This window comes from Ochotona curzoniae, unplaced genomic scaffold, assembly GCF_017591425.1.
Source record: "Ochotona curzoniae isolate NIBS_2020 unplaced genomic scaffold, NIBS_Ocur_1.0 contig_2457, whole genome shotgun sequence".
NCBI lineage: Eukaryota > Metazoa > Chordata > Mammalia > Lagomorpha > Ochotonidae > Ochotona > Ochotona curzoniae.
In genome coordinates, this window is record NW_024465464.1 from 661,374 (window position 1) to 684,050 (window position 22,677).

The 22,677-nt window shown below is 49.6% G+C and overlaps 1 protein-coding gene across 1 annotated transcript in view; it reads right to left on the bottom strand.

Moving 5' to 3' along the window:
* Nucleotides 1–18,317, bottom strand: part of LOC121152481 (cat eye syndrome critical region protein 2) — a 95,828-nt gene extending 77,511 nt beyond the window's left edge. The window contains 1 exon segment of the mRNA XM_040974562.1: nucleotides 18,192–18,317. Within this exon segment, the coding sequence (XP_040830496.1) occupies nucleotides 18,192–18,317 (126 nt within the window).
* Nucleotides 18,318–22,677: the final 4,360 nt, after the last annotated feature.

Consider the following 22,677-nt stretch of genomic DNA (forward strand, 5'->3'; position numbering starts at 1 on the left):
TATTTTGAACGTGCCCGAGATCCCATATGGGCTCTGGTTCTAGTCCTGGCGACCCTGCTTCCCATCCAGCTCTCCCTGCTTGTGGCATGGGAAAACTATCTAGGGCGGCCCAAACCCTTGGGATCCTGCACGTGCGCGAGAGATCTGGAAGAAGCTCCTGGCTCCTGGCTTCAGAGTGGCTCAGCTTCGGCCGTTGCAGTCACTTGGGGAGTGAACCATCGGACGTAAGATCTTTCTCTGTTTCTCTTCCTCTCTGTACATCTGCCTTTCCAATAAAAAATCAATAAATCTTTTTTTTTTATTGTTGCTTACATTGTATTATGTAGTACAGTTTTATAGGCGCTGGGGATTCCCCCCACCCCTCCCATACCCCTCCCCCCATGGTGGATTCCTCCACCTTGTTGCATAACCATAGTTCAAGTTCAGTTGAGATTCATTGCTTGCAAACACATGCCTAGCATAAAGTTCAGCGTCTTATTGTCCAGATAAGTCCAGTGGCCTCTTGGGGAGACCTTCTATGGTCTGAAGATAGGTCTAACAGAGTAAAGATCCGGTCAGTTAAAAGCCCCAACAAGGCCTCAGTATCAATATACAACATTATGGAATTAATTGACAAAGTATTGGGTAAACAATATGTTAAAAATAATGCAAGTTCCCTTCTTCGAAACATCTGGGTTGAGACAGTATCAATGACAGGTTCAAAAAATAACAAACAACCAAACAAAAAATTACAGGTTAAATCAAGGCAAACATGTGGTATCTAATCTTTTGGGATTCGCTCATTTCCCTTAGCAAAAAAAAAAAAAAAAAATCAATAAATCTTTAAAACAAACAAACAAACAAAGAAGATCCAGAACCAACTTCAAAGGCAAGTGTTAGTTTAAGATGCCCGTGTCCCACACTGAAGTACCTGGGTTTGGTTCCTGGCGCAGGTTCCTCACTCTCCTTTCCTGCCCACATCACCAGGTTCCGGATACCTTCGTGGAACACCAGAGTGCACCCCAAGTTCCCAGCTTTGGACCCCAGTTCTTGCACAGACTGGAGCTATGTCTCCTCTCCCTCTCAAATTATTAAAACACAAAATAAAACATCATTTTAAAAAAATCAATTAATTTATAACCTGGGCAATAAAAATGTCATTGTAATTAATTTTTTTTCCTAAGGGAGAATAATGTATGTGCATACACAGATGTCACTACAGCAATTAACACTGGGAAATGATTAAGTGATGGCATAGCTACATCTGAAATAGTGCACGACTATGTAAATCTGCATATTGGGCCAGCATCCTGGTGTAGCAGGTTAAGCCTTGTATCCTAGAGGGACGCCAGTTTGAGTCCCAATTGTTGTTCTTACGGTTCAGCTTCCTTCTGATGCCTTGGAAAAGCTTCAGAGGACGCAGACGTGACTACTTGAACCTATCAGGGACTACATTAGTAATAGGACTGAAACAGGATGTAAGAGGAACTCAAACACAGGCACTCAATCAGATATTTTATGTCACATGCAAATAAAGTATAAGGATATCATCCATCATTAAAATGCACATATAATTTCATTTTGTTCCTTTTGCTTATCTGAACTGCCTGAAGTTTTCATAAAAACCTTACTTGCAAAAGAGATTATTGCAAATTTTGACACGTATTTAAAATTGAATAAAAAATAAAGAACTGAAGTGCCATGTATTTTACCAAATAAATGGAAAGTCATTTATTAACAATCTACCTAATGGAAGTATTCAGTTCTTCTTGTCTAGTCTCTATACATCGCACTGATAATCATTTTCTTTAAAACTCAAGTGTTCACATCCCATGTCCATTTCGTCACATTCTTGCACTCGGGGAAAGCCCAGATGGGTTTTTCACGCTGGATTGGACAGCAGGAACTGATGGACTCGTTCCAAAGTGCCAAGCCACCATCTGCAGCCTTCCGCTAATTCTCTTCTCTGCATCTCATCTACGCCACCCCCATTTCTTACAGACCCATTGCACAAGTAAATCAACATTTGCCCTCCAGGTCTCCCCATACGATAGGGAGAAGCGAAATACAGAATTAAGCTATCCACATAGAAATGCCTTCACAATGTACTTTCGATCAAAATATTTCTACGTACCCAGTGCAAAAGGCCATGCAAAGTACTCTAAGAGTATGATACAAGGCACTAAAAATAGAACACAGATGAATCACAAAGAACTTAGAGTCCAACAGATACGGGCCAGGAGCAATGGCAGCCACTTATGGAGTGAGCCAGTGGACAAAGGATCTTTCTCTCTGTATTTCCTTCTCTCCGTAAATCTACCTTTCCATGAAAAAGAGAGAAAAAGAGTCCAACAGATAGAACAGAAAAAAATATGAAACAACGGGAGCTGATGTGGTGGTACAGTAAGCTCATCTTCCACCCTGTAGAAGTGCTGGTATCCCATGGAAGCACTCCACTTCCTGATCCAGCTCCTCAATGGAAAGCAGTGGAGAAGGATCCCAGTCCTTGGACCCCTGCACTCATGTGGGAGACCTGGAAGAGGCTCCTGGCTCCCAGCGTCAGATCCGCCCAGAGGAGTGAACAACATGGAACATCTGTCTCTCTGATTTTCCCTCGCTTTCTCCGTAAATCTGACTTTCAAGCAAATACATCAACTTACTGGAAAGACAGATCAGATGTATAGAAAGGAGAGATAGAAAGATCTTCCATCCACTACTAGTTCACTCCCCAAATGGCCACAAAGAGTCGGAGCTAAGCTGATCTGAAGCCAGGAGCCTCTTCCTCTGGGTCTCGTACGCAGGTGGCAGGGTCCCAAGGTTTTGGGCCGTCCTCCACTACTTTTCCTAGGCCACAAGCAGGGAGCCAGATGGAAAGTGGAGCAGCCAGGACATGAACCAGCACCCATATGAGATCCCAGAGGTTGCAAGGTGAGGATTTAACCATCGAGCCATCACACAGGATCCAAATACATAAATCTTTAAAAAATATTTTAGCTGCATCTTTTACTTGCTCCTATTGTTTGTGTGAGCTGACAGTAACATCCACTTCTACTACCAAGCACATTAACCTAAGAACACTAATTCAGAACCTGGAAAGGTGGTTCAGAAACATGCATGGTCAGAGAAAGATTTTTCTCTGTAAGATGAAAAGTTGTTACAAATACTCAACAAGGATGTAGAGGTAACAATATGTGGGACAAGGCCTGGCAGCATGGCCTAGCAGCTAAAGTCCTCGCCTTGAACGCGCCGGGATCCCATATAGGCACCGGTTCTAATCCCGGCAGCTCTACTTCCCCCCATCCAACTCCCTGCTTGTGGCCTGGGAAAGCAGTCGAGGACGGCCCAAAGCCTTGGGACCCTGCACCTGTGTGGGAGACCCGGAAGAAGTTCCTGGCTCCTGGCTCCAGACTGGCGCAGCTCTGGCCGTTGCGCTCACTTGGGGAGTGAATCATCGGACAGAAGATCTTCCTCTCTGTCTCTCCTCTTTGTATATCTGACTTGCAATAATAATAAATAAATCTTTTTTTAAAAAAAAGCAATTTGTGGGACTGAATTCATGATTCAAACAGCTCATTGGAAGAAGGATGGCACACTGGCTACTGTGACGGTAGTCACATAAGCAGAAGGAAAACCGCGACTGGAGACAGATGAACGACTTGCCCATGTCACCTCGCTGCACAGGCCACTACAGGCAGTTACAGCGTCGACTCTACTCCCGTGAGACCCTATCAGTGCCATTTCTGCTCCACTAAATAATTTACAATCCACAGACGGCTAGCTAGCTAAGTGCACTGAAGTTAGCAGGGATTTGAACCATGCTGACATCGCAAGTAGTGGCTTCCCTTGCTATGCCACATAATCTGCCCCAGTTACATGGATTTCTACCTCAGTTTTAAAAACAAACTCGAGGACCAGTTCTGTGGCACAGTGAGTTAAATCACTGCCCACGGTGCCAGGATTCTCACATGGGTGCTGGTTCAAGTCCCAGCTGCTTTATTTAAACCCAGCTCTCTGCGATTATGCTTGAAAAAGAGAAGGTGGCCCAAGTCCTGGGCCCCAGGTTTTGGAGAAGGAACCAGATGGAAGACCTTTCCCTAACTATGCCTTTCAAATAAAAAAATAATAATAATAACTCTTTTTCCCCAAGCTCAGTACTGAAGTATTGCCATTTTGGTCCTGCTGTCATTCCAATGTGTTGTTAACTTCTGCAGCAGCTTATTGGATCATTCCCTGACCGCTACACACTAGCTCAGCCCCGTTCCCTGAGACAGGGCATCCAAAAGCATCGCCATGGTCCCTTGTGTTATAGTGGGTTAACTGCTATAACAGCATCCCATATAGGAATCCTAGTTACCTTGCCCCCAAACCAGCTCCCTGCTAATGGACCTGGGTGGGCCGCTGGCTCCGGCCTCCCCCAGACCTGGGAGTCAAACAGCAGACAGCTGCTATGTCTCTGCTGCTCTTTCAGACTAACCCCTTGAGGAGACAGGGCAGCCAGCTCCAGACACAGCCAGAGCTCCAGAGGAAGCAAGTCACCTCCCAATGAGATCGACTTTTTTTGGACAAAGCATCTAACATCTCTGTGTCTTGATTTCTTCAGCTGATAGCTCCTCCATACAGAAAGCAGATACTAAAACAAGTTCTTCTTATGCAAGATGCTTTTGATTCTCTATTTTGGGTCCAAATTTGGATCATCTTCTGATTTATGATTTAATGCAGCCTTGTCTTTGACCTGCCTCATATCCCACCAGGATATTACAAAGACCATGCTGAAGCAACTCTAAGGAAATGACTTGGCACTGAAATCTCCTACAAGGCAGTAAAAATGTCCATGAACAGGGTTACCTGTAAGGTGCTATCCAGGAGACGTGTGGGTATAAACCCTTCAACGTTACAGGACCTGACCCTGCACTCTGCTGATTCATCTGTATCCACGATGCTGCTCTCCTTGGAGAAGGACACAAATGTCCGCTGGTTCACTTCACCAGAGTTCTCCACAAGGACTTTAGGCGCCTCATTTTCACATGATAATATTCCAGGCAGGCCGGCAGCAAAGGGTTAATTTAATTAGTTCTGCGGATGCTCAAAGAATTACAAACAACTTCATTTAATTATTAAGTAGCCAATCAGGTAATTTCTAGGGCTGATTAGAGCACTAATGAAATAATGTCCTCAAGTTCAAAGCCGTCATTCTAATCTGCAGACCGCTCTTCGGTTACAAGAAAGAGCTGGCAGGATGTTCAGACCCACGTGTGAGTTCCAGGAAGCGGGAAACTGAGCTCATTTCACCTGTTCCGTAGTAACAGGTAAAAACTCTGAATCAGCATTCAGAGTCCTTCAGCCAGTGACAACAGGACATACCTTATTCATGGTAAAAGTCACACTCGCCGAAGTAGACCACATATACTCAACACAAGTCTCCACAATCTAAAACGATGTGAGTCACACAAAGTACCTTTCCTGGTCAAAACTGGAGTGCGCTTTATCTCAGAAATCCATAGAAAGTAGCCTAAAAAGTCCTGAGCTATTTTGGAATTAATACCCTTTACACTTCCAATACATTCCTATTTCTACGAAAATTATGAATTCAGAAAGAGTGGAACCTGCACACAGTAAACGCAGGCTTTTTCCTAAAATGAGGAACAAAACCCACACGGGTGCAGGGTCCCAAGGCTATGGGCCGTCCTCGACTGCTTTCCCAGGACACAGGCGGGAGCTGGATGGGGGGGAAGCAGGGCTGCCAGGATTAGAACCGGAGCCCATATGGGATCCTGGTGCGTTCAAGATAAGGACTTTAGCTGTTAGGCCACCACACCCAGCCCATACCATCTAATTTCGTAAATAAAATGTTACTGCTACAGAGCCATGCCCATTGATTCTATGGCTGCTTAAGCGACACCATCAAGACGGCTTAAAATACTATCAGCCTCAGGAAGTTCACCCTTGCGGAGCTCTGATGCTCTCTACTGACGTGTCTATAAAACTAAAATGATTCTAAAATTTAAGGAGAGGGAGAAAAAAAACCAAACTAAGATATACCTAAAAGACGGGGTGAGGAGGAGAGGTGGGGATCTTCAGCCAGCTGGCTCCATCCCTAAATGGCCACAACTGCCAGGGATGCGCCAGGCTGAATTCGGGAACCAGCAACTCTAGCAAGACATCCCAAACGGGTGGCAGTCTCCAGTCCTCGGGCCACCTTCCGCTGCCTTCCCAGGCACAGCAGCAGGCGGCTGGATGGGAAGGGCCTTTCCAACAAGATTCCGGAGGACAAAACACAAAGTCAGGACACTCACTGAGCTTACCCACAAGATGTTCACCGTTGAGTTACTCAGCTACCCATTCCAGACCAGCACACTCACTCACTCCACATCATCTCAAACGTTAGCCCGGAACTGTCTCCTCCCTTTCACCCACAAAAACTGAGGCTATTTCTAAAAATACCCAGCAACTACACTCAAAGATTTTTTTGTGTTCAAAAAATTAGTATCATGTAAATGAATACAACAGAAGACATCATGTAAGTTGCACTAAAATGTTAATTTTACACACTGTCCCTCCCGGTAAGTACTACTGTAATTCAGAAATATAAATAATAAGGAAACTCAGGGGCACGGCGCGGTGGTGCAGTGGTTAAGGTCCTCACCTTCACGCCCAGGATCCCATATGGGCGCCGGTTCTAAACCCGGCGGCCCCGCTTCCCTCCCAGCTCCCTGCCTGTGGCCCAGGAAAGCAGTCAAGGACGGCCCAAGGCTTTGGGACCCTGCACCCCTGTGGGTGACCCGGAAGAGGCTCCTGGCTTCGGATCAGCATAGCATCGGCCGTTGCGCTCACTTGGGGAGTGAATCATTGGACGGAACATCTTCCTCTCTGTCTCTCCTCTCTGTATATCCACCTTTCCAATCAAAATAAAATAAATCTTAAAAAAAAAAAACTCAACCTTAAAAAAAAAAGTTCAAGAACTTTCTCCGGAATACCACATCTCCATTCACAAATGCCTACTATACAACTCTAATTTAAAATTCCACGTTCACCACAAACTTAACATGTCCCTCAGACACAACCCTCTTTCAATGTTTCTCATCTCAACCGACAGTAAGATCATCTAGGTACATCACCAAGTCAGAATATCAAGTCACTCTTACAACTTTCTAGACGCAATGCTCTCTTCATTATAAAGTACTGAATACAACTCCTATTTTCCATGTTGAAATGAAATTCATAGTCAATAAAACTTCCTACACACCCATAAATATGTTAATTTTAAACAAAAGGAGACTTAGCAAGAAACTTACAAAATGCATTTCAAAATTTAATGTTTAGGGACAAACATAAATAAATAAATAATAACAAACATAAATAAATAAATAATAACTCCCAAATGCATAAAATTCAAGGTTCAAGTACAGTGTTGTATAAGCAGTTTGATAAGCAGTGCTGTATAAGCAGTTTCATTTAATATTAAAAAATAAATGATTTTACAAAAAGCTCATCTTAGGGCTCGGCGGTGTGGCCTAGCAGCTAAAGTCCTACCCTTGAACACACCAGGACCCTTATGGGCACCGGTTCTAATCCCGGCAGCCCTGCTTTCCATCCAGCTCTCTGCTTGTGGCCTGGGAAAGCAGTCGAGGACGGCCCAAGGCCTTGGGACCCTGCAGTGGCGCAGGGGACCCGGAAGAGCTCCTGGCTCCTGGCTTTGGATCGGCACAGCTCTGGGCTGTTGTCTCCGCTTGGGGAGTGAATCGTTGGACGGAAGATCTTCCTCTCTGTATACCTGACTTTCCAATAAAAATAAATAAATCTTTAAAAACAAAAACAGCCTAATGTCGTTATCCATCCTCTTCCATCCATCTTCCAAGTAAACTCCAGAACTAGCTGACATTCCCTCTTACCTCTGGCAAGTCGCCACTCAAGCTGCCAGCTCCTCCTGATAAACCCCCTCAGCAACAACTCCCTTTCCCAAGTCTATCCACCTGTCAGTTGGCACCCAGCGCTCTTAGCTCTGCTGAACCCAGACACCTTCTCGGACTCCAACCCCTCTGACAGGATTAACTGTTTCTGCCACTGTAGACATTAACGGGAGATGTGCTGAGTTCAAAGACTTACACAGAGAGGGAGAAGCAGAGTTGGTTCACTCCCCATTACTTCATCTAGGTCTCCCACAGGGCAGAAGGGGCCCAGGTCCTCAGGCTATCTCAGCCAGTAGCAAGGAGCTGGATCAGAAGTACCTTTCCCTTTCCTCTCTCTTTTTTAAATTTTTTAAAGAAGCAGGTTTTTTTTTCCCCTTTTTAAGATTTATTTATTTTGGGTCCGGCGCAATGGCTTCGGATCAGCGCAGCTCTGGCTGTTGGGGCCATCTGGGGAGTGAACCAAATGTAAATATAAGTCCTGTACACCTGATCTGCCTTCTCCCATTCCCTAGAAAAAGACAGAAGGTAAGTCTTTGAGGAAATAATACAGATACTACCGCAAAGAACTGAGTTCATGAGTTCGTGAGTTCGTGCCAGTAAATCTTTTAATGAACAAGGTGAGTTTTTTCTTTAAATCACCTTGCTTCAGTTTTTGCTCCCCAAAAGAACTCCAGAACACTGCTACAAATAATCCCCCATAAAATTTCTTTCAGAAAAAGGAAACACACAGAAAATGAAGGAGATGAAGGATTTACTGAAGATCTATTCATTTAACACATTTTCTGTTAAGCAAATCAAGCGGCCTTAGAACTATTGTTAAGGAAACAATAAATACTTAAAGAGGAGGTTTTGCTTACAAGAAGAAACTGACCAGAGGAAAGCACCATGGCAGTAAACAACACTGCTTCACAGCTTCTCAACCATGCAGGAAGTGTTCATGAAAGGTTGTTTAAAAGTTCAACACTGCAAACTGGACAAGGCTGGGTAATGGCGGCCCCAGGGCTTGCTCTACTGCCCTTTACTTTGAAGGTTAGGAGGTGGGGTGGGAGCACTCACAAAGCAAGCACATCTACTCTGCTGTGACAACAACTGACTTAGGTGGCCACTTGCCTGGGGACGTCCTGCCAAGCCAGCCAAAACTCCAGCAAACCTACCTGGACAAGGGGAGAGCCAACTCCAGGCCTCAACAGTGTGGACTGCAGCCTCCACTAAGAACTGATCATGCTCCTGTGAGACTTAAACAACAGGACACCACTTAACCCCGCCCAGCATCTTTACAAAGGCCATATAAGGTCAGGGACTTTAAATAAGGGAATAAAATACTCTTCTATACATTACATAAACCATGCTACACTTCACACGGGCAGGTGGACACTTAGGACACAGCAGAGGAATCACATTCCTTCTAACCAAAGAGAAAAATGTTGTTGGCTGCCGATGTGACTGATCTTACACCAACTTATTTACACAAATTCTGGGGTTTAACACCTTGATAGAGGCCAGAAATTCCATCCACCCTCCACCAATGCTTTAAACAAACTAAGCGCATCAGGAGGCAAGCACGAAAGCAGAATAGAGAACAAAGAAAGGGTGGTGAGGCCTTACTTAGTGTGCAGCCAAAAAGACAAGAAAAAAAAGTAAGATGCTGGGCTGCCCAAGACTGAAGAGAGAGTTGGCACTGGACACACTCAAACCCACAGGCCACAGGAGTGACAACCTTGCCTTGAATTTCCAGTGTCTTTCTTCCCAGAAGTCCAAAGCCCTTCACAGCCCTCCATGAGATTTCAGCTGTCTGATCAAAGTTAAAAAAAAAAAAAAAAAAGTCGACATATGAAACATTCAGACATAATTGCCTGAAAGCAAACTCCAACAGGAGAATCATGAAAAATATCTACAGCAGCCTCAGGAAGGGCTCTGTGGTTATATACACTGATTTGAAAATTCTGGTGGACTAAGGAGCCGCACATTGCGCACACGCACACGTGTGTGCACCCACACACCCGCAGGTCCCTCTGAACTTTTGACCTGGTCATGGCTAACGACAACCCTCCCCGCTCCCCGCCAGCGCCCTCCTTGAGGGCCTGCTGGAGTCCACCACCCGGCCCCGCTCAAGAGATCCGTCAAGAGGACACCACTGCCCTGACAGGCAATAGCAGCCGCTGACGCCAGCCTGAGGCTGTGGCACAGAGGCCTCCCCTCCTCCACAGCACCGCCGGGCAAGCAGGCCGCCCGAGGGAGGCCTTTCTTTATCAAACCCACTCAGCCAAGGACACCCTTCCTACAACCAGCTTTCCTTAAATTACTCCCCCAGAAAGAAAAAAATAGTAATAAAACAGCTGCTTCCCACATTTCTGACACATGTCATTATGATGACATGGGCATCTGGGACCAACTTCAGCTTCCATAAACACAAATTTGTAAAGGTTTGCACTTGGAGGATAAACTCCTCTACTTCGTTACAGTGAGTTCCTGGCACCCAGAGGGCAGAAATACAAATCCCCAAACAAGGGCTACCAGCCCTAAATATAGCACCAGTGCTGGGGCGGAGCAGCCTTGGTGAGGAAGGAGCCCACGGAGCCCGAGCTCTGCATTCCTACCCAACATCTGGTAACCTATTCCAAAGGCAGTTTCACGCAGCCTGAGCGGGGGCGACTTGGCATCACTGATGCCCTCCCCAGACGGCCCAGTGGCAGACGCCGAGCCAGGCGCTCCACCTGGCATTTCGCACAGCCCCCAGGATCTGGCTGCTTTCCCTCGCACAGCAGCAGGGAGCTGAACCGGAAGTGAAGCGAGCTTAACCTGCAGCCCCCTGGACGTTCCTGCAGCAGCCAAGATTATTTGGGCGAGTTGGAAGGAAGGCCAAATTTTTCAATAAACCTGGATTAAAACCTTAACAGGTGGACACCATAGCTATCTGACAATGTTACAGTAGCCAACAAAATGTTAGTCCCAAGCTGGTAGCTTGAGGTGGATTTAGCCTTATTCTAGCTATGAATGTTAGATATAAACTAATAGAGAAGAACATAATTTTATCTTCCAGAATTCCTCAAAATCTCAGGTCGGTCTGAGGACACTACAGATGGTAAAATTCCCAGACTTCAAGCCTCAAAGCCTGCTTCCCAGGTCATTTTTCGGCAGCAAGATTCCACAGAAGCAAAAAAAAAAAAAAAAATACACAAATACACCGAGTATGGCTATGTGGGTAGCTTTTACTCGGTAGAAAATTGTCTGTCAGACACACAACCTAACCCAAGCAACTTCTCTCGGTGATAACTGTGCCATGATGTTGACAATACCTAGGAACTCAGAGTCGCAAATTCTTTTTTTTAGGAACGGGTCATCTGAAACCTGAAGTGATCTACCCAAGACCCCTACTTTGGTGAAGGACACAGGCTCCCTCTTGAAAAAACGACCTTAATCACAACTAGGAAGGACGAGCCAGAGGCTTCCCTCTGCTTTTGCCTACACACTTCAAAAGGCCCAGCAGCCGAAGGTGCTCCTCATTCCAGATGTCTAACCGCTAGACTCCAGCCCTCAGCCACTCCTGATCAAAGGGCAGACCGTCAGTGGCAATGAAAGCTGCCAAGTTGTATTTTAGGCTTTCCTAACTGTGTTCCAGAAAATGAAGCAAGACTGGACTTCCGTTGTAAAACAAGCCAGATGCCAACACAGTCTGTCCTTCAGAGAGGACAAGGTACTGTCCCTTCCACAACTCTTTAAGAGGTCCCAACTGCACCCTGGGCACTCCATGCAGAAGGCAGGAAGAAGCTGCCTTGGAGAATGCTGGTATAGACAGCAAGGGGCCTGGGCACTGGCAGTGTTCCATCCTCACACTAGCACTCCCCTTGGAGGACTGGGAGCTGCCTGCAGTCCAGCACCCGTCCCTCCCCTGCTCCACAGAGCTGCCTGGTCACCTGGGGTCTCACAGGAAACAGCAGCACCATCACCTCACGTTTAGTTCATCTCAAATCACTGCGATATGAGCAGCTAGGCCTCCGCCTGCAAATGTCAGCATCCCAGGCGGAAGTCAGCTGAGGCCGTGGCTGCTCACTTCCGATCCGGCTCCCTGGTAACGTACCTGGGAAATCTGCAGAAAGCACAAGTACTTGGGACCCTCAAACCCTGAGGAACCCCGAGACCCCGAGGAAGCTCCTGGCTCCTGGATTCAGCTGGCCTGGCCATCGTAGCCATTTGGAAAGTGAAACAACAGCAAGATTTGTCTCTCCTTCTTTCTCTGTAACTCTGCCTTTCAAAAGATATGTACACATCCTTAAAGGAAGAAAAAGCATGCATTTTGATAGAGATTAAATGCCATCTTCTCTGTGAAGCCATACCTCACCGATCTACTTTAAATTTCAATAACCGGGCCCAGCAGCATGGCCTAGCAGCTAAAGTCCTCGCCTTGAACATGCCGGGATCCCATATGGACACCGGTTCTGATCCCAGCACTGCCACTTCCCATCCAGCTCCCTGCTTGTGGCCTGGGAAAGCAGTCAAAGACAGCCCAATGCTTTGGGACCCTGCACCCACGTGGGCGACCTGGAGGAAGATCCTGGATCCTGGCTTCGGATCAGCTCAGCACCAGCCATTGCGCTCACTTGGGGAGTGAATCATCAGACGGAAGATCTTCCTCTGTCTCTCCTCCTCTCTGTATGTCTGACTTTGTAATAAAAATAAATAAATTTCAATAACGCAGCCCCTCAATGTGGTCCTCCTTGACATCTCCACTGTGCCCTGCTTCTTTTACTTACCAATTTGCTGTTTCGTTTCACCAAAGTGGGCATTCTCCTGCTAAGTTCAGAGCTTAGCCTCTGCAGCTGGCACACTGCCCTGCACACAGCAGAGGGTACTTTGCTAACTTCTTGTCCTGCATGTACATCAGTACAGGTTTTAAGGCACAGGAACTTAAGAACTGCTAAGACACTGCTCGTACCTGCCACGTCCCCTTGCAGAATGTTGGACTTCGATGTTCAGCTCCAGCTCCTGACGGCAGCTTCGCGCTAGTGCAGGCGGGCGCCCTGGGTCGCAGCCACCCCACTGGAGACCTGAACTTTGACTTCCCACCTCCTGGCTTTGGGAACTCTGCCACCGTGGGAATCTGGACAGTGCTCTGTCTGTCTCTCGAATAACTAGTAAATGAAATTTCAAGCCGAAAACGGCTCTTCTGTGCCTCCCAATACTAACTAGACTAGACTAATACTACCCAAACTAGACTTGCACTGTGGGACCCAGCCACTACTACACTTGAAACTAACAAGCTGATATCGTAGCAAGCACAGACCCAGGCACGGGTGCTGTGCCAGCTCCTTAGCTGCCTTAAACTTCAGCCTCCACAAGGATAAACCTACGTCACAGGCACGGTTAACCATGGCTAAAGAGATCAAACAACATTCTGAAGATACACAAAATATGACACAAAAGTCATTTATCACTTGGTTACTTTTGCCTTTCCAAAGTCGTGAAGTCAGTGGGATAATTTTCAGATCTATTCCAGTGCACCCCGGTCCTGAGCCAGGCTCAGACTCGGCTCACCAGGGCCTCTACACCTTCACATGGCCGCCACCCTCTTCCTAAGAGGCCCTCTCCCCCAGCCAAGAAGCACACACAAGCACACACAACCCATCACACAGCCTCCTGGAGCCAATGCCAGGCGTCAGGGTAGGAACTGCTGACACGATGCGCGCGCGCGCGCGCGCACACACACACACACACACACACACATCTCTCACAATTTTTTTAACTCTCTTTTTTGATTGTTTTTCACTAACTCTTGCTTCGATGGTCGTGATGAAGGGACTGAATCCAAGGAAGCACCAGGAGCAGTGGATCATCTGGATACTGATCCCATCACGTGATCCTGCAGAGATCTGACCATCAACCAAGAAGGTAGGAATGGTGGGACGGACACGACATCGGCACGCAAATCACTCCAGTAATTCTACATGGCTGCTCTCAAATAGGGACTAGAGTCCTCTCGCCAGTGTGGACCCATCACAGCTAGAAAGCATTCTATGCCAGCCTGGCTAGGGCAAACCCAGTGTTAAATCCTTGGGGGAGGTGAATCAACTCTTCTTTGTTTCGCAAAGCTAAACAAAATTAAGCCAACCTAACCCACCAGAACATTAAACAATTCCAAAATACTTGATTTAAATTAAGTAGCAAGTAACTGTTGGTTCTGAATATGAACAGATTATCTTCTGAGAAAAAAAAAAACTGTGAACTTGATAAATGTCCCAGTCCCACCTTAATACAATACAATAGGTGCTTAATGATGCTAAGTACTGCAGAGTGAATACTGCTCATTGCTGCTTCAATCTCCAACCAAACCACCACCTAATCCAGCGCACAGATACCTTTTGGGAAAATCCGCCAATTTCTAAATATGTTAACAGCTTTTATCCTGGAGTGGCAGGATACAGTGTTAACCACTTCGATGACGACAGAGATTTTAATTTTTATGTATGTTTTGCTGTAATTTTCTTTTACAAAATATGTGCATACTACTTTTAAAACTGATAATTTTGGGGCCCGGCACGGTGGCGCAGTGGTTAAGGTCCTCGCCTTGAATGTGCCAGGATCCCATATGGGCGCCAGTTCTAATCCCGGCAGCCCCGCTTCCCTTCCAGCTCCCTGCCTGTGGCCTGGGAAAGCAGTCCAGGACGGCCCAAAGCTTTGGGACCCTGCACCCGCGTGGGAGACCCGGAAGAGGCTCCTGGCTTCTGATCGGCATAGTATCGGCCGTTGCGCTCACTTGGGAAGTGAATCATCGGACAGATGATCTTCCTCTCTGTATATCCGCCTTTCCAATAAATAATAATAATAATAATTTTTAAAAAACTGATAATTTTGAATAACGTAAAGAATTATCGCTATACATTTACATGATCTCTGGTCCAATGATTATAGAATTCCTATTTGGGAGAACTTCTTATTTGGTGTCTACACAAATCCTTAAACACCTCCTAAATCAAAAACCAAGCATGCCGACTGTCCCGCAGACTAAAAAAGAAAAAAAAGCTGCTTTTTTTTTTTTAACATATAAAAATAAAACAAAGCAACTCTTGCCTCGGGAACAGGTTCTCTAAGTGGGAAGTCTTGCCCTCTCACAGAATTGGACAGTAATCCTCCAGGCTCAGCACCTATCTGAGGGACTGACTCCCGTTACATAAACACAGCCAAGTCCTTGAGGCTCCTGCTTCCTTCCTAGTTTCTATAAATCCAGGGCTCATCCCACTGGTCAAGGGTGAGATGAGCTCTTTCCCACCGCTGAAAACATGCTGCCTGCAACATAACCGATACCCAACCTCTGTCACTTGTCAGGACTAACCCTCTGTAGTACCTCCCAGGTTTAGTAGGTTCAGATCGGAGGCCTGTGTGTGCACACCGGCCCTTCACCTCAGCATCTCAACTGCTGCTGTTCCTGTGTAAGGGACCTGCAGTACATCATCAAGTTTAACCAGGAAATTATTTCTCAAATCACCATATTTTTAAATCACCTGGGAAAACAGAAATCATACTTTAGATAATCAAAACTATCCGTTTTTTCCAGTGAATTCTGTACTGTCAATGAGACAAACTTAAGTCTAGCAAAGATTTTTTAAATTTCCACTTTTATGATACCAAAAATTTTAAGTTGAAGCTTGCTTATGTTAGTCACATCAAAACACATTCAACATGAAAAATTACGTAGTATCTGCACGGAGGGGTAGGGGAAGAGCTGTGAACAACTTTTGTTTTTTATTAAGTTCAAACAGAAACAAATTAGGTGGGTTTCAAATATTAGCTGGAATCCAAGTATTTGCTTTTATTGAACATATTTCTTATAGCCAAAGAAATTTTTTCAAGAACCAAAAAAATCTTTTCAAGAACCAAAAACCATTTCAAACAGTTGTAGTTATTCACTCTGTAAACTAGAGTGATTCTTTTCATTTCTGTTATTCAGCCTATCTTTTCTCTGGGAAACAAACCAGCCAGCAGCTACTACAATTTCCTCTTTGGGAACGGAAGACAAGTTTTCTTTTATAGGACACTCTAGGTATGCCGTAAGTACTTCAAGAAAAAAATGATTTGCCTCTACTTTCCATCAACAAAATGGGAATACATGGATTTTAAGTGACTTTTTTTTTCCCCCTTTTTTTGGCCAACAACATTTTTAGAAACTTGTAAAACCCAGCATCACTTAAACTTCACCATCTTCTAAGGAAGAACAGCAGCGAGGGGACAGGTTGGCCAGCACCCAAAATGGCACTGCCACACAACACCTCCCAAGGCAGCCACCATTTTGAGCAGCAGGATATATTCGCACTTTTATACCAAGCCAAAGAAAAGGCAGAACCACCGAGTCCCGGGGAAGCATCTTAAGCGTCCCTTTCATTTCGCGGGCCTGCTCCTCTCCTTCAGTCAAAATCAAACTGTCGTCACGCCAACATTTTTTCATTACCCCAAATCACGCCTGCTAAAATCACGCTCCAACTTTGAAAACAAACGCTGCGGTGTAGCGCACAATGCCTGGGTTATTACAACCCTACCAAGCGGAGGAGCCTACGCTTTAATCGCGTTGTTTTAATCAGCTCAAGGAACCAGCACTCCAAAGTGGCCCTAGTTTATCAGTCTACATTCCTCTTCACTCTTTCATCCCAACCCCTTTGATCTTTTAATTTTGCCGATTTGATTAACCCTCTAAGAGCACGGTCTCGCACGTCATGAGAATCGACTATTTCAAGAAAACACGATTGAATCTAAAAATGTAACAGTGAGGCAAAGAGCCTGGAAATAAACGAACGAAAATCAACCTGAAAATGGCAGAAAGTAACCTAAGTGGGGGGCGGGGAGGCAAAAACCTGAGCTGAGGTCCTCCACGAGCCCCTCGTTTTGATCACTCCAGCACCAGACCCTCTGTCGGGCAGAACTTGAAACAAAAACCGGCCGAGAGTTCCCAGGTACCTTTGTCACTCCCCACGACCTGCCAACCCATCAACCATTTCGCCCTCCTTCCAAAACCCAAAATAAAAGGATGCTGCTTGCTGCTGCTGCTGGCCGCTCGCCGTGGCCATCGCATGCCTTCCGGTCTACACACTCCCGCCACCACCCCTGCCACAGGGGACCCTCCAATTTTAAGCTCCTTATCACAAAGCCCCCAGTCGGAAAGCACCTTGAGCCTGGCCCGAAAAGCCATCCCTTCCCTCCACACGCTCGGCCCCGGGGCTGGAGGGCGGAATAATGGTGGCCGAGGTCAACTCAAACAGTTGCCGGAGGTTGCCGGGATAAAAGAGGGCTGTGCGGCTCCAGGGAAAGGGGGCTCCCGGGAGAGAACAACGGAGTCGCAAAGTTTGCCCCTCCGCCGCAGCCAAGTTAGCCCAAAGCGGCTCCCCAAAGAGTGGCTCGAGTGCGGGCGCCCTCCACGCGCCCGTCCGGCTCCCGCACCGCGTCCCCGGCCGGGGGCGGCTGGCTCGGCTCCTCCACGGCCTCGGGAGGAGCGCGCTCGCTCGTCCGCCTCCAGCTTTCCGACAAGTCCCGGGAGAGCCGCCCGGTCCCGCTCCTACAAAAGCGCTCAGTCGCCAGCCTCCCTCGCTCCGGGCCGCCCGCCTCGACCCCGCCGGGAGCCGCGCGAGCGCCACAAACCGATGTCCCCAAGCCCGGCGTCCGGCGGAGCACGGAGCCCGCAGCCCGCTGCCCGGAGCCCGCAGCCCGGAGCCCGGAGCCCACAGCCCGCAGCCCGCTGCCCGGAGCCCGCAGCCCGGAGCCCGGAGCCCACAGCCCGCTGCCCGCTGCCCGGAGCCCACAGTCCGGAACCCGCTGCCCGGAGCCCACAGCCCGGAGTCCACAGCCCGCTGCCCGCTGCCCGGAGCCCACAGCCCGCTGCCCGCTGCCCGGAGCTCACAGCCCGCAGCCCGGAGCCCACAGCCCGCTGCCCGGAGTCCGGAGCCCACAGTCCGGAACCCGCTGCCCGGAGCCCGCAGCCCGGAGCCCGCAGCCCGGAGCCCGGAGCCCACAGCCCGCTGCCCGCTGCCCGGAGCCCGAAGCCCGGAGTCCGCAGCCCGGAGCCCGGAGCCCGGAGCCCACAGTCCGGAGCCCACAGCCCGCAGCCCCAGAGGCCCCGCACGACGCGCGCCCGGCACCTCCAAGCCCCTTCTCGGCTCCGGACGCCCCCAGTCCCAGCACCGTCCAGGCCGGGCACCCCCACCCCCAAAGAACGATGGGGCACGAGAGAGACAGAGAGAGACAGAGACAGACACAGAGAGAGAGAGAGAGAGAGAGAGAAGCGAAGCGAGTGCGCCCCCCGCGCCCCCTCCCCTCGCCGCTCACCTCGATCTCGAAGTCCGGCAGGCGGAACGCGGTGCGAAAGAGCGAGCAGAAGTGCGCGATGGCCGGCACTTCCCACCAGGAGCGGAGCTCGCCCAGCCCGGCCGCGCCGCCCTCGTCCGGGCACATCTCCCGGGCGCGGCGGCGGTGGCGGCGGCGACCCCCGAGCTGGCCGCCGCGCGCCGTCCGGGAGCCCCCCGCCCGGGCTCGGGCCCCCGGCTCCTCGGCTCCTCAGCCCCTCAGCCCCTCAGCTCCTCCTCAGCTCCTCAGCCCCTCAGCCCCTCAGCTCCTCAGCTCCTCAGCCCCTCAGCCCCTCAGCCCCTCAGCTCCTCAGCTTCTCCTCAGCCCCTCAGCTCCTCAGCTCCTCCTCAGCTCCCTCAGCTCCTCCTCAGCCCCTCAGCTCCTCAGCTCCCTCAGCTCCTCAGCTCCTCAGCTCCTCAGCTCCTCAGCCCCTCAGCTCCTCAGCGCCGCCTCGGCAGCAGCTCCTCCCGCTCGCGGCGCGGCTGGCCGGGGAGCCGGGCCGAGGCCGGGCGGGCGGCCGGGGCGGCGGCCCGAGGCACTGTGGCGTCGGCGGGCGGGCGGGCGGGCGACCCGGTCCCGTCCCGCGGCGGCGGCGGCGGCGGCGGCGGCGGCCGCCCCCACCCCCACCCCACACGCGCACACACACGCGCGCGCACGCACGCCCAGTCCCGTACAAGATAATGGACTCCGAGGCCGGAGAAAACAGATGGGGCCGGCCGGGGGGAGGGGCCGCCCACGAGGAGGGGGCGGGGCCGCCGCGCACCACAACAACAACCCCGCCCCCCCCGCCCGGACGGCCGCACCGGAGCCGGCCCGCGGGTGGAGAGGAGACTCGAACCCGCCGACCCCGAGGGGCTGCCGAGGCCGGACGGGGAGCGCGGCGCGTCGTGGCGTCGCGCGCGGCGGGGAGCCTTCGTCCCGCGTCGGGCCGCGCGGAGCGGGCGCGCTCTGGAAGGAGGACTTGGGCCAGGGTCTCTCCCGGCCTCCCCCCCCGCACGCTGGCCTTAGTGGTCGCGTCCTTTTAAAGGGCCCGCGGGGTGGCGCTTGGGACCGGGGCTCGGCGCGGCGACGTGCACGTGTTGGAGCGGAGTTGTGGTGGTGTGGAGGGGCTGGCCGGCCTGCAGCCGTGCGGGGATGGAGGCCGGAGTGCGGCGCGGCGGGGGGAGGCACCAATCAGCAGCCGAGCGGGCAGAGCCACAGCCCCAGCCCCCAGGGAGTGGACACGTGTGGCCGGCCGGAGGAAGCCGGGCCCGGAGCCCAGCTAGTGCCCGCGGCCTGGAGGGGCGCGCCCCGCGTGTCCGGGCGCGACGGGGCTGGGGTCTGCAGGGGGTGCAGCCCTGCTCCCCGGGGCTCCCCGGGGCGGCCGAGGGGCTGGGCTCCGGCAGCTGCCGCCCCAGGTGTGTGCTTTACAAATGCTAACTGCTGCAGGACGTTTGGAATGTACCCCAAGGACACACACACACAAAAAGAATCGCCTCCACCGCCAGGAAAACTGCCTGGGGAGCCTCGGCCCTGCGTGCGGCTCGGGCGTCGCGTTCCTCTCCATTCTCCCAGGAACACGATCGCAGGGTGGAGTGGCTGACCAAGTAAGCAGTGTAGACGCGGGGAGCGGGGCAAGCACCGCCGAGGCGGATTCTGAAGGGGTTGCTCTCCACCCCGCCCAGTACTCTGATCATTCTAACAGCCTAACGTACTTTTTTTTTTTTAATTCTTTAAAAAAAAAAAAATCAAAGCCTGGTGTGCTTTTATAAGGCAGCATGTAGAAATACTTAAAATTCTCAAAGTGTCTGAGTGCAGTCAAGTGTCTTGTGAATTGAGGCATCTCAGTTCAGCGTACAAACAGCGACAGAGTTCGTTCTTGCAACGCATTGATTTACAATTCATCCTCAAGTTGTACCACATATTTTATTCTTTCACAACATGCGTGCATATCTAAATGCTACCTGCGAGTAAAGGCTATGATTTTTTTTCATTTTACTTTATTTTTTTATATAATCTTACTTAGGATGATTTTTGTATGTTTAAAAAACAAAATGCCTGGGCCTGGCGCAATAGCTTAGCGGCTAAATCCTTGCCTAGCATGCACTGGGATCCCATATGGGCGCTGGTTCTAATGTTCTAATTCTGGCGGCTCCACTTCCCATCCAGCTCCCTGCTCGTGGCCTGGGAAAGCCGTCGAGGATAGTCCAAAGCCTTGGGACCATGCACCCGAGTAGGAGACCCGGAAGAGGCTCCTGGCTCCTGGATTGGCTCAGTTCTGGCCGTTTCAGCCACTTGGGGAGTGAACGAGCAGACTAAATGTCTTCCTTCTTCTTCTCTTTGATATATTTACCTTTCTAATTAAAAAAAAAAAAATCCTAAGGGAAAGAAAATGGCTAATCCTCCACCTCCGGGTGCCAGTTCATATCCTGGCTGCTCCACTCCTCAACCCACTTCCTGCTTGTGGCCTGGGAGAGCAGTAAAGGATGGCCCATTGCTTGGGACCCTGCACCCACTTGTGTGAGACCCAGAGGAAGCTCCTGGCTCCTGGCTTGGGATCAGCTCAGCTCCAGCTGCTGTAGAATGAACCAGTAGACTGCAGATCTCTGTCTCTTTCTATCTCTCCTTTTCTCTGCATATCTGCCTTTCCAATAAAAAGAAGTAAATTACAAAATAAAACCCAGCTACTAATAAACATGATGTGAAACGGGTAAGTGTCTGACCACAGAGGGTTTAGATGTTGGGACTTGGCATCTGCCATCATTTATAACGGGGAGTTTTGGTCTCCCACGTTCTCAATCTGAGTGTGACCCCTCCTCTGACTGTTCTTTCGCCGGAGTTTTTCTGGTTGCCCATGGGTCTTGTCCCACATCCTTTGGCACTTTGTCACCATGTAGGCTTAGCTAGCCTCACAGTTGTCATTGCTAGCCAAGCTAAGTGGGAGGCAGAGCGGCTGCTGTAGTGTTTGTCCCCACACCCACCGGCCGCCTGGGAAGCCTGCGCCATCATCCTTTTCCTTTGCCTCCAGGACCAGAAGGTCGTAGAGATCAACAAAGCTGTGCTGGACCTGCAGGTGCCCCCTGGTGGCAGGTTTGTCTCCTCACTTCCTTCTGCCTGTTTCTGTGCTCCGTTCTCTTTTGAGGGTCTCCACCCGGTCTGCCTCAGGATGCTGGCATCCCTTCACACACCTGTCTCCTTGTATCGCTCTGTGATGCTAGTTGAACCTCTATAGTTTTTGCTTGGACTTACCCACTCTCCACCCGCCTTCCCACCGCAGCCTTTGCCTACCGTCTGGGACCATCCCAATCCCTGGAGCTGACCCTGTTGGGGGTCTGGCTGTAACTGTGCATCCTGGGGGCGGGGGGGGGGGTCTCACGTCTCTGCTTCTGCTGCACTTAATGTCCTGATTCTTCATTGGAGAGATGACAAGAAGGCATTTCTGTTTACTAACTGGGGCTAGGCCAGGCTGAAGTCAGACTCAGAAAATCAATCCAGGTCTCTCTGGCAGGTGGCAGGAAATCCATTACTTGAGCCTGCCGCCTGCCAGGGTGTGCCTTAACAGGAAGCTGCAGTCAGGAGCCAGAGCTGGGAATGGAAATCAGACACAGATGTGGGGTGCATCCAATCAACCCCGAGATCTAATATTTGTCCTCCATCTGAACATTTGCCTCCCCTTCCCCCTTGGACTTGATGGCCTTGTATCTGTTTTCTGGAATCATTTTCAGCCTGATCTCTTAGAATCTGGATGAATGGCTCTTGTACCTGGAGGTTGGACACTGGCCCTTCCTCCCTTCTCCCTTTGATTCTGAGTAGTGGTGCACTCATGGCTTCCAGCACAGCCCATTCTTACCCTCTAAAGCTTGAGTTGTATCGCCTTCCTCAGAAACACACACACACAGCTTGGGCTATTTCTCTTTTGTTTTTCTAACCTTTTTTTTTTTTTCTTTTGTGTGCCAGTATGGTAAACTCACATGACCTTGACACTGCCTAGATATTCTGTCATATTCTCCACAACCTTCAGTTCTATTTTATACTAATTAAATGTTTTTCATTAGAAAAAAAAAAAAACCTCACATCCGTTAGCTAAGTTTTCTTTTTTGTGTTGCTCATTAATGTTGCAAAATTCATTTCCTATTGGAAAATCTGAAGCAATTTCAGTTCTAACAGGATTGTTTTCCTGGAGGATGAGTTGCAACATTGTTTCTTTGGGAAGTGCTTGGCAGGTTCCACAACGTCACCTGAAAAGTTTGTGACCTGATTGGTTTGAACTTCGCAGAGGTTGGAGGTGGAGAAGCAGCTCCTGCTTTTATTGCTGGCTAACCAGGATGAGCCAGCCAAATCACAGTTACCGCTCTCGTTTTTTCACTTCTGTTTTACTGCCCTTGGTCTGCCAGCCAGATGTGGAGACTTCTTTATGTTGGTCGCAGTCTCAAGCTGAAGCTGGAACAGAGCCTTAAGTGTTGGGTGAGCACTTGTTTAATATGTACAG